General features: G+C 36.4%; 1 protein-coding gene across 3 annotated transcripts in view; it reads right to left on the reverse strand.

Annotated features, from left to right (window-relative positions):
• CUL5 (cullin 5) overlaps nucleotides 1-12925 on the reverse strand; it is a 73017-nt gene that overhangs the window by 14026 nt on the left and 46066 nt on the right. For all 3 annotated transcript variants that reach the window (XM_016218201.2, XM_087821560.1, XM_087821561.1), the window contains 3 exons: nucleotides 12113-12243; nucleotides 11749-11856; nucleotides 9602-9666 (listed from right to left, as the gene is read on the reverse strand). In XM_016218201.2, the coding sequence (XP_016073687.1) occupies nucleotides 9602-9666; nucleotides 11749-11856; nucleotides 12113-12243 (304 nt within the window). The remainder of the gene's footprint in view (nucleotides 1-9601; nucleotides 9667-11748; nucleotides 11857-12112; nucleotides 12244-12925) is intronic.

A 12925-nucleotide genomic window follows, 5' to 3' on the forward strand; every position in this document is an offset into this window, starting at 1 on the left:
GTCTTGTCTTTTCTCAGCAAAATTTTAAAACCAATGTATTCTACCTTTATGCTTGAAAGTTTTTCATTTCTTTTTTTTTTTTAAATATATCTTTGATTTCAGAGAAAGGAAGGAAGAGGGAGAGAGATAGATAGAAACAACAATGATGAGTCATTGATCAGCTGCCTTCTGCATGCCCCCAACTGGGGATCAAGCCCACAACCCAGTCATGTGCCCTGACGGAGAACTGAACCGTGATCTGGATCCTAGGTTAATGCTCAACCACTGAGCCATGCCTGGCCGGGCTACCATTTCTTTTTTTATACTACTTCTTTAAATTTTATATATATATATTCAAGACTTTAAAGTTTCTTGTATATATAAAATTCAAGTGTTATTTTACCAGAACTGAGTTATCCAAATTATTGTAAGTGCACAACTTACCAAAACATAGTGTGTATATAAAACATATAAATATGAAAAATTTTACTGTACGTGTCAACTCTTAACGAGGTGGCTGAAACTTTTTTCCCTTCCATTTATGAATCCAGAAATCACAATCGATTTTATTTCTACTATTCATAGTTTTATTTTAATTGATTTTTTTTTTTTTTGAGAGAGGAAGGAAGATGGAGAAAGAGAGAGAAACCTCCATTGGCTGTCTCCTGCACGCCCCCTACCAGGAATACAGCCCACAACCCAGGCATGTGCCCTGACTGGGAATCGAATTGGCAAACTTTTGGTGCATGGAATAATGCCCAACCAACTGAGCCACATGGGCTAGGACTTTACTTTTTATTTGCATAAATTTGTCTTTGCCCTAAGAAATCTTATTCACATAAGAAGGTAGAACTGGAAGTTTTTCTTACGATGTTACTCAATTCACTAAGTATCTCCTGAGTTATTTTCTAAAAAATACTGATGATCTAACAAAAAAAGTTATTTTTAATAATGCATCAAATTAGCCATCAATTGTGTTGAAAGCAAAGAATTAGAACCCATCTGACTTGTAAAAGAATCTGATACCTAGTCACTAGAAATTCACTTCTGCACATCAATACCAATGTTTCAAAATACTCCTTTCTTACGCAACTTGGAGGTTTGTTATATTGGAGGCTTTTAGTATTCTGATGCAACATAACATAATAAGAATCAAGGGAGGTATGCCTTTTTTTGCAAAATAAGACTGAGAATGGTTAAGTGAGGAGAATTGCAATGATACTTCCACCAGAGGGCTCCATTTTAGAAAAGATTAGATGTGGAAGTTGAGGATTTAGAAACTGATTTCCTTAAAAGTATCCACACTGGCATACTCTAAGAAAATCTGTCTCTCTCAAGATAGACACATGCCAGTCTGAAGATCACTCACTTACTTCACAAGACTCTATCCATCTCTTCCAATCTATTCGCACTGTCAATGCCTAGCTCCTGTGTGTAATACTGTAATAAATGCAGTGGTCTATCTCCCTTCCTCCAATTCATCCTGTTGAGAAGACAGCTGTCATTCTTTTATTGTTTCTTTGAAGGTAGTGTGTCATTTTATACCCTCCCACACCCCGTTGTTTTAGATTTTTTTGTTGTTTTCAGTTTTTAGCTGTTTTTTACTATGATGTACCCAGAAATGGCTTAATTTGTATTTACCCTGCATGGGATTAATGAGAAGCTTGAATCTAAGAATTAATATCTTTATCAATTTTGGAAAATTTTGACCAATAGTTCTTTAATTATTGCTTATGCTTCCCTTTCTGTCTGCTATGATTCCAATTACATATTGTTATAGATATTTTACCTTTTCTCAGGTAATGATTTCCACCTATTTGTCCATTAATATTAATACTTATTATCTATTTAAGATTATTATTGAGATATGATCCACATACCATACAATTCACCCTCTTCAAACGTGCAATTCAATTTCTTTTAAGTATATTCATAAGGTTGTAGAACCATCATCATAATAAAATTTTCGAACATTCTTATTATTCCAAAAAGAAACCCCACGCTCATCAGCTGTTGAATCCCATCCTCCACCTATCCCTTCCTCACAGTCCTTGGTTACAACTAACCTACTTTCTGTCTCGATGGATTTTTTGCCCTGACTGGTGTGGCTCAGTTGGTTGGGCATCGTCTCTTGTACCGGAAGGTTGCCAGTTCGATTCCTGGTCAGGTCATATGCCCAAGTTGCAGGCTAGATCCCTGGTAGGGGGTGTGCAGGAGACAGCCCATGGATGCTTTGCTCTATGGGTTGCCTTATTCTGGACATCTCATGTGCATGGAATCATACAATGTGTGGCCTTTTGTGAATGACTTTTACTTAGTATGATGTTTTAAAAAGTCATCTAGCCTGGCCGGGCGTGGCTCAGCGGTTGAGCGTTGACCTAGGATCCAGGTGATCGGGGTTCGATTACCAGTCAGGGCACATGCCTGGGTTGCAGGCTCGATCAATGACTCTCTCATCACTGATGTTTCTATCTGTCTTTCCCCCTCCCTTCCTCTCTCTGAAATCAATAAAGATATATTAAAAAAAAAAAAAAAAAGTCATCCATGTAACAGCATGTGTCAGTTCATTCTTTCTAAAAACGTTTATCTTTTTATTGTGGTAAAAAGAATATTAAGCATTTTAGCCATTTTTAAGTGTACAAGTCTGTGGTAATAAGTCTATTCTGCAAATATCACCATTATCTATGTCCAGAACTTTTTCATTATCCCAACAGAAACCCTATACCCACTGAATAATAATTTCCCATCCCCCACCCCCTAGTCCTTGGTAAGTTTATTCTACTTTTTCTACCAATGAATTTGACTATTCTAGATATCTCATAAAAGTGGAATCATACAAAATTTGTCTGTTTGTGTCCAGCTTATTTTACTGAGCACAATATTCTCAAGGTTTCATTCATGTTAGCACGTATCAGAATTTCATTCCTTTTCATGGCTGAATAGTATTTCATTGCATGGACACACCATATTTTGCTTATCCATTCATCAGATAACAGACATCTGGTTTGTTTCTATTTTTGTGGCTAATAAGAATAATGCTGCCCGGCCGGGCGTGGCTCAGCGGTTGAGCGTCGGCCTAAGATCCAGGAGATCGCAGTTCGATTCCCGGTCAGGGCACATGCCCAGGTTGTGGGCTCGCAGTCGATCAATGACTCTCTCAACATTGATGTTTTTATCTCTCTCTTCCTCTCCTTTCCTCTCTCTGAAATCAATAGAGATATATTTAAAAAAAGAAGACCAAAAAAAAGAAATACTAATGCTACTATAAACATTCATAGTGAGTACAAGTTTTAGAGTGGATGTATATTTTAATTTCTCTTGGGTATATACCCAGGAGTGGAACTGTAGGGTTATATGGTAACTTTACATTTAACTTCTTTTTTTTTTTTAAATATATCTTTATTGATTTCAGAGAGAGGAAGGGAGAGGGAGAGACAGAGATAGAAACATCAATGATGAGACAGTCATTGATCGAGCCCGTAACCCAGGCCATGTGCCCTGACCGGGAATCGAACCCCGATCGCCTGGATCCTAGGTTGATGCTCAACCGCTGAGCCACGCCCGGCCGGGCTACATTTAACTTCTTGAGGAACTACCAAACTGTTTCCAAAGTAGCTGCATGCCAACTATATATGTTTATAAGGTCTCCACATCCTCACCAACACGTGCTAACACCTTTTTAATTTTAGCCACCCTAGTGGGTGTGAGTAGTTAAGCTATTAAACTTAATTATTTTAAAGTCCTTATATGCTAACTCCAATACTGGAATCACCGGAGAATCTGCTTCTAAAATAATGTTTCTCTTAAGTGGTCATATGCTTATCTCCCTTCATAGGACTTGTAATGTCAGACTGAATAGTAAGCACTGAACTTAAAAAGAATCAGAGAAGCACCAGATGATGTTATCTTCCAGCCCTGGCTCTGTGGCTCAGTTGGTTGGGCATCATCCCATGCACTGAAAAGGTTACAGGTTCCATTACCAGTTAGAGCACATGCCCAGGTTGTGGGCTTGCTCTCCAGAGGGGGTGTACAGAGGGCAGCCAATAGATGTTTTGCTTTCGCATCGATGTTTCTTTCTCTCTCTCTCTCTCTCTCTCTCCTCCCCCCCTTTTTCCTTTCTCTCTCTAAATCAATTAAAAAATCTTTAAAGAGTTGGTTTACGCTTACTACCTCACACCTGTCAGAATGGCTGTCATCAATACACCAACAAACAACAAGTGTTGGCAAGGATGTGGAAAAAAGGGAATCCTGGTGCACTGCTCGTGGGAGGGCAGACTAGTGCAGCCACCATGGAAAACAGTATGGAGTCTCTTTAAAAAATTAAAAATGAAACTGCCTTATGACCCAGAAATTTCACTTCTGGGTATACACTTGAAGAAACCCAAAACAATAATTTGAAAGAATATATGTACCCCTATGTTTATTGCAGCGTTATTTACAGCAGCCAAGATACGGAAGCATCCCAAGTGCCATCAATAAATGAGTGGATATAAATGTGGTAGTACATATATACAATGGAATATTACTCAGCCATAAAAAAAGAACAAAATCTTACCATTTTTGACAGCATAGGTGGACCTACGGGGTATTATGCTAAGTGAAATAAGTCAGGCAGAGAAAGAGAAATATCATATAATTTCACTTATATGTAGAATCTAAAGAACAAACTCAATGAACAAATGAAACTGAAAGAGATTCATAGATACCGAGAACAGACAGATGGCTGCCAGAGGGGAGGGGGCTTAGCGGACTGGGTGAAAAAGGTGAAGGGATTAAGAGGTACAAATTGGTGGTTACACAACAGGACATGGGGATGTAAAGTGCAGCATAGAGAATATAGTCAATAGTATTGTAATAACTATGTATGGTCCAGGTGGGTACTTGAAACAACAAGATCATTTTGTAAAGCATATGCCTGTCTAACCACTGTGCTGTACACCTGAAACTAATAAAAAATAATACTGAATGTAAACTGTAATTGGAAAAAAAGAGAGCAGTTCACTCTCTGTTCTACTAAGAAAGGGGTCAATAACTTTAATCCAATCAGAAACTGAGTTGGTTTGGCCAATCTACCTCTAGTTAGCCACTGAATCTAAGGAATGTCTCTCCTGGGCTTTCAACTAAGAGCCTAGTGGGTTTTGTCAATACAGTCCTGTGTGACCAGCAGAAACTCTACTGTCCTCCAGCAGTATCGCCCAGCCTGAGCTAAACCCAATTCTCAGCTGCTTCTTTTCGAGGAAATATAACTACAAATCCTCAGCTAACCTCTGAAAGGTTCTCCCTTATATCTATAAGTTTCCAATCTTTTGTCCTAGTTGCTTCTGTAGCTGTTTGACAATATTAAAATTACTGTTTTCTAAATTACCTGATTTTTCTGGTTGTTCCAGTGAACAACCAACTACTCCATTCCTCCTCAGAAGTGAGTTTCCCAAATAACTGGGTGCTACTAGCAGTTTTACTTTTCTAGAACATCATCTCTACCACTTCCAATAGCCACAACACCCATGTTCTGATGATGCTTGGATAAGCTAATAATACTCATTTCATTTCACAGGAATGTTCTACTTTAATCTGGAGCGAAAGGTAGGAGGACATGGTGACCTCAGAATCAGAAAATAAAGAGAAGCCCAGAAATGCCCACTTCTGGGAAATTAGACTGCAGAAACACTTTCACACACATACAATGACAAATATACAAAATTACTCTCTATTAGCAACAGCAGTATATCAGAAACTACTCAATGTGACAATAAAGGATCAAGTAAATAAACCATGCTAAATCTACCACACAGAATGCCATGCTGCTATTAAGAAAAATGAAGTTATAAAAAACCCATAGTGAACATACTCAGTGGTGAAAGACAGTGTTCTCCTTAAAATTAGGAACAAGACAAGGATGTCCAATGCTTCCTGGGATGCCCCTGCAGATTACAGCTGGCAGCAGACGAAGACTTCGGTCTTTATATCTGTGCCCTCTGGGGCATCTGCATGAGAGATGCTGATGTGTTCTGCAGAGAAAACTACGTGAAGGTCAACTCTGCTCCATTTTTAATTGAGGTGTTTCTCTACGCTCCCATAGATGATGAGAGCAGCAAAGTCAAGACTGGGAATGACACTACTGTTTTCACCTTACATAAAAAAGAAGTGGTCATGTGGGAGACCTTTTCTGTGTCAGATGTGGAATAAGGTTTTTTAATCTTCAGGACTCAGAATATACTGATTAAGCTGACAAAGAGATGATGCAAAGGATAAGGGAGAAATCTATTTTACAAGCACAAGAAAGAGCAAAAAAAGCTACAGAGGCAAAAGCTGCAGCAAGGTGGGAAGATAAAAAATAGGCACTAAATGTCATGATGAAGATTGAAGAAGAGAGAGAAAGAATAGAACATATGAAAGAAAAAGAATGGATAAAAGCAACTAAAGAATTGGAAACCTGGGAAAAACATCAAAGAAAAGCTGAAGAACAAAAAGAATTTCGAGAGAAAATAAGCTACATCAATATGAAAAGCAAATAGAAGAAAAAAATTAAAACATAAAAGTCTTACTAAAAATTCAACATCTAGAAATCTTGCCACAAAGGAGAGAAACTCGTGGAAAAAAAGAACAAAATTATATTATCTGACCTTAAGGCTTCCTACAAAAATATATTAATCATGACTATGTGGTAATGGCCTAAGGATACCCCAATAAATCAATGGAATAGAATAGAGGGCCCAGAAAGACATACACATATTTAAGTCACTTGATTTTTGACAAAAGGCACCAAAGCAATGCAGTGGGGAATGGAAGCATTTCCAACAGATGGCGATGAAACCACTTGCTATTCATGTGGAAAAAGAAAAGAAAGAAATTTCATCTCTAACATACATACACACAAATATTAATTTAAGAAGGACCTTAGACCTATGTGAAAACAAAAATTAGAAAGCTTCAAGTAGAAAACAAAAGATTATCTTCATGACCTAAAGATAGAGGTAGACAAAGGCTTCCTAGACAAAACACAGAAAGCAAAAACCATAGAAGAAAAGCATGTATCTCACAAAGGACCTGTATACGGGATATAAAAGAACTCTTACAGTTCACTAATAAAGAACAACCCAATGAAAAAAACAGGCCAAAAATGTGAATGCTGTATAAAGGGAATGTAATGCTAAAAATACACGACAAAGTGCTCAACATCAGTAGTCATGAGGGAAATGGGAGGTAAAGCTACAATGAGATACCACTGACATCCAACATGACTAAAATTAAAGCGACAACACTGAGTGACTGGAGGATGGGGATTGGCTGGTACTCTCCTCCTCTGTTGGTGGGAGTGTGAAACAGTGCAGCCACTTTGGAAAACAAATCCCTGCAGTATGCAAAAACATGGGTGAATCTCAAAAACAGTATGGTGACTTAAAAGAAGCTTTACACAAAAAAAGCAAGTACTGTATAATTTCATTTCTATGAAGTCCTAGATCAGGCAAAACTAACCTATGTTAAAAGAGAACAATGGCTGTCTCTAGAAGGAGGCGGTAGTGGGACTGACTGAGAATGAGCATGAGGTAACTCTCAAAGATGATTGTATCATCTTAAGAGGGATGTAGGCATTTGTCAACTCTCAAAAAATTGTACACTTAAGATTTATGCATATGGCTGTAGGTAAGTTTCATTTCAAAAAATAAACACCAAATTCAATTTTATGACTACAAGCTGAAGTGTTTAGGGAGTAAGGTTATTAATGCCTGAAATTTCTTTGGAAATGTATTTTAAGAGTTGACTGACGAATGTATAGGGAGACATATATTTGATAAAGCAACAGAGTAACTTTACTATCAGTTTAAAATAAAAAAATTTTTAAATGTTTGGGCAGGCCCAGGCAGGGTAGCTGAGTTAGTTCGAGTGTTATCCCAACATGCCAAGGTTACAGGTTTGATCCCCGGTCAGGGCACATGCAAGAATCAACCAATGATGCATCAATAAGTGGAATAACAAATCGATGTTTCTCTCTCTCTCTCTCTATCTCCCCCCTCCCTATTCCCCCTCAAATCAATAAAATAAAATGCTGGGGCAAGGGAGAATGAGGAAGACCTTTATGTTTAAATACGAAGAGCTATCCAATATGTAGTGTTATATGTGCCATATATTTCACCATTTATAGAAAACATAATAAATGCCCTTCTAAACTATGTCAATTATTATAATACTGTATGACTCAGGTATCTTCCACTGTAATATCACTCTAATAACTTATATAGCCAAAAAAACACCCCAAACCCTAAAAATGATTCAAATAAAATTTTAAAAACCTGAACTTTTCTTTTTCTTTAAATTTTATTTGATTTTAGAGGGAGAGAGAGGAAAGGGGGGGGAGAGAGAGAGAGAAAAAAAAAACATCGATTTGTTGTTCCACTTATTTATGCATTTCACATGTGCCCTAACCAGGGATCAAACCTGCTATTGGGACGACACTTGAACCAATTCAGCTATCTGGCCAGGACCTGCCCAAACATTTAAAAAAATTTTTATTTCAAACTTATAGTAAAGTTACTCTCTTGCTTTATCAATTTGTTATTCCACTTATTTATGCATTCATTGGTTAACTTTTGTATGTGCCCAGACCAGGGACTGACATTAGGACGCTACCTGGCCAGGGCTGAACTTATCTTCTTAAAAAATGATATTTAAAAAATATTTTATCATTGCCCTTGCCACTGTGGCTCAGTTGGCTGGACCACTGTCCCATGCATTGGAAGTTTGAGGGTTTGATCCCCAGTCAGGGTGGGTACAGGAGGCAACCAATCAATGCATCTCTCTCACATTGATGTTTCTTCCTCTCTCAAATAAAATAAAAATAAAAGTAAAGATAAAATATTTTAGCATTAAGTGTAAAATTTGTTTAAAGTAGCAATTCTCAGCTAGAAATTACATCAAAACATATTTCCAGTTAACCTTTAGTGCTACTTAGCACTACTCTGAAGATACTATAAGTAGATCAGATTTATTACTATTTCATTAAATTTTGATTTTCTGATTTTTCTATAATAGTACTCAGCACAAGTAACTTCATCCTACCAATGACAGAACAAGTTTTAAAAATGGTAAATAAAAATTGACATTAAAATTGATTTCCTTTTTTTATCCATATGGTGAACTGAGTCATAGTCTATGCTTTTACAGGTAATAAATTAACTTTAGTGACTAATGAGGATGGAAAAACAATCAAGCAGAGATTCTAAAAGAAAAAGAACAAAACATTTTCCAGGTGGGTACTGAAATTATCTATGGGGGTGGGGAGGGGAGCACCGTAAAGTATATGGCTGCCTAACCACTATGTGGCACACCTGGAACTAATACAAAATAATACTGAATGTAAACTATAATTGAAAAATAAAATTAAAAACAAAACTTTTTTTTCTCCTTAAAAAATAAGGTTAACTTTTTTTGGTTATAAAAGGAGATAACGTAATACAAAATTAAAAATGGAGAATTTTTTAATAATAAAATGATACAAAAACATAACAGTACAAAAACAGAACAAAAAACCCTAATAGGATTAGAAAACAGGGCACTTTGCACACCCAATAACATGACACTCCAAAAAATTTAAGAATTTTAAACATATGATTTTAAAACTTACCCTTTCTGCTTCAAAGGTAATTCAAGTTTGAATATGGTAGCGTCATTAACAACTGCTTTATATGCCTGCAAATAATAATTTAAAATAAAATATAAGCAATCCTTTCAATATTTAAAATACAGTTAGATAAATTGTTACAATTCAAAAAATACATAAAAATATAAATTAGCTTTTATTTTTAATGGTATATTTGGCCTGACAGGATTTTTCAAGTCAATGACTTCAGCATACTCTGTCATTTTATGATTATCATTATCCTCAAGTCCCGCAGGGTCCTAATGCTGCCTGACAACCATATCATTTTATCTCTTCCGCACATTATCCTGGAAAACATTTTGATATTATTTCTTTTCTCATCAAACCTCTTTTTCCTCCTCCATGTACACTCTTGGCTGATGATACAACTTCCTATGTCACTGAGAAAACTAATAATCAGAATCCCCTCCTACCTCTCTTGCATCACCAATTTTTACCTTCTCCATTGTTTCTGTAGCTTTAGCACACAAACATATTGTTAGTTTTTAAATCTTAAAAATTCTCTCTTGGCTTTGTCCACCTTCAGCTACTGCCCCATCTCTCTCTTTTTAAGCTAAACTCCTGGAGGAACTACCTCCCTTTCTACAATCTCCCTGCGGCCATTCCAACCAGACTTTCACATCACTACTCCACCAGTAGACTGTCAGTCACTCACAACCGCCCTGTTGCTGAAGATAATGGTTAACCCCCATCTTATCTGACCTGTCAGGAGCATTTTAAAACGGCACATCATGCCCTCTTCCTGAAAGTGCTTTTTCCACCTGTTTTCTAGCACACCACTCTCTTGGTCGTTCCACTCATTCTCCTTTCATGAGGGGAGTCTCAGGAAAGGTGGTTCCTCATCTTTCTGATAATTAAGTTTAGGATGCACCAGGCCAGTTTTTGGATCTCTTCTATCCTCACTCATTACGCTGGTGATCATAGTCAGTGTCAGTGCGTTAATACCACCTATATGCTGAAGCTCCCAGATCTATTTTTTCCAGGCCCATTCCCTCCCTTAAACTCCAGACTTGACACTGCTTCATGGATATTTAATAAACAATCCAAAGTTAACTTATCTAGTACCGAGTTCCTAATTGCTCTGTAATCATCTCTCCCCAACGTGGTTCTAGTCTTCCCCATCTCACATGCATATGCTTCTAATTGATCAGAACAAAAATCAGAGTGGCTTCCTGGAATGATCTCTTTCTATCACATTCCACATCTGATTTATTACCAAGTCCTGTATAGTCCATTTTCATAGCGTAATCAGAATCCAACCACTCTTGACTACCTGTACCCACTATTGTTCTGGGCCAAGTTTCTATTATTACTTAACTGAATTATTTAAATAGGTTCTTAACTGATACTCTTGCTGCTTTTCCTGCCCCCCTTCTGTCTATTCAGCAGCCAGGTGATCTGTTCAAATGTAAGTCAGGTCCTGTCATTCTGTTCAAATGCTTTCAATGACTTTCCAAACCCTACTCAGAGTAAAAACAATGGTCCACAGAGTCCTATGTGACCTGGCTTCCTGCTACCTCTCTGACTTTATTTTCTACTATTCTCCCCTCACTCAATCCCCTCTGGCCAAAATGACATGTCTCCTATGCTTCTTTGCTCCAAGGCTGGGACATTCTTCCCTCAGATGGACACATGACTTATTTCTAATCACCCTCTGTCTTGATTCAAATGTCACCTCAAAGAAGCCTTTGCAGGCCATTTAACTTAGTATTTCAATAATACTAAAAAACAAAAACAAAAACATTCTTGGAAAAATGAGGAGAGCAAGTTTCTGGTTAAATTCTAGTTCACAAGTACACCTACCCTATGCTTACAAAAATGTACAACAAACCAAATATATTAAGTGTGGTTGCCCTCAACTGATGAAAAATCAGAGTTCCTAGGTTTTTAGTTTGTAATTTAATTGCTTAATGATGCAAGTTTCTTATTAAAAGTAAATTATGACATTATAGGCAAACTAAGTATAAAGTGCATATCCTTTCTGTTTTCCATAAACAGAATCATGCTATATTCTTTTCTGTACTTTGCTTTTGTTCAGTAAACAATGTATCTTTCCAAATATAAAATAAAATAAAATAATGACAGTAGTGTTAATATACAGGAATATATACCTTATCTCTTGCAGTGAGAAATCGTGGATCATCTTGAAAAGCTTCTTTGACGAGTTTACTAAATCTATTAAATAGTGTAAGTAACTGCTCAACATATTTCTCAGAGTCCTAAAAATAAAATGTATTGTATTCAACTGAGTTTTAAAAAAGAAAAGAATAAGACAAAAAAGTGAGAAAATATAAACATAATTTTAATAAAACACTATAGCCTTAAAATTTGGGAAATTTTCTGAAAAAATGTTTCCTTAAAATTAATGTGTTCTAACATCACTGTTTTCCAATCAATTACTGTTTTAAATACCCAAACCTCCATTTAAAAAGTGAACTTGATATACATCTCTCATTGCCAGTGAGGAAAACTTACAGTAGTAATAGTTTCAGCAGCTGCTACCATATCTGCCAGGCCAGCACTAATGATATGTTCCTCCAAGTCTTTCAACATTGGCTCTATCCCATTAGGAACTTTGTCCATCAATGAAAACATTAAGTGTAATTCTGAAAGGATAGAACACACTCATGTAATCATTGCAACCATCAGAATAAGGTTTCTCTTTGATTTGTACCATGGGTCTAGAACGCCTATGATGGCAAGAGTTTGGAGAAATACTAGTTTGAAGCTGATAATATTTTTGGTTACAATTAGAGTTCAGGAGCTGTTATAGTAAGTTCTATAACTTCCTGATCCACCTTGTCAGTATGACAAAAAGTATTTTTAAAAGAAACTCTAATTAAAAGTGATCACACACAGCAAAACCCAACTCTTTTAAAAAGTGAGTCACGTGACTGTCAACACATGGAATACTTCTTATTCTAAGAACTACAAAAGTTTATGCAGAACATTCACGCATTTTATGAAGTAGATATAATATTAAATACACTACTACATCACTAAGGGGTAAAAAAATGTCATCAGATTGCTCAGAGTAATGATTATAAAAGTCTAGTAGAGATCATATAAAGATGTATTCATAAAGAATTTTTCAGTGTTTAAAAGCATTTTCTCATGTTATACCATTTAATTGACCTTCACAAAAACCTTACTCCACAGAACTGGTCACTACTAAATAAATCTTTTTGGAGGGAGTCCAAAATGGATCAGATATAACTATACTTAGCTTGGCATACAGAATTAAAATATTTCATTTATGCCAATGAGCAATTTGCTTTTCACTACAGA

The sequence above is a fragment of the Miniopterus natalensis genome, chromosome 11, assembly GCF_054644295.1.
Source record: "Miniopterus natalensis isolate mMinNat1 chromosome 11, mMinNat1.hap1, whole genome shotgun sequence".
Classification (NCBI taxonomy): domain Eukaryota; kingdom Metazoa; phylum Chordata; class Mammalia; order Chiroptera; family Miniopteridae; genus Miniopterus; species Miniopterus natalensis.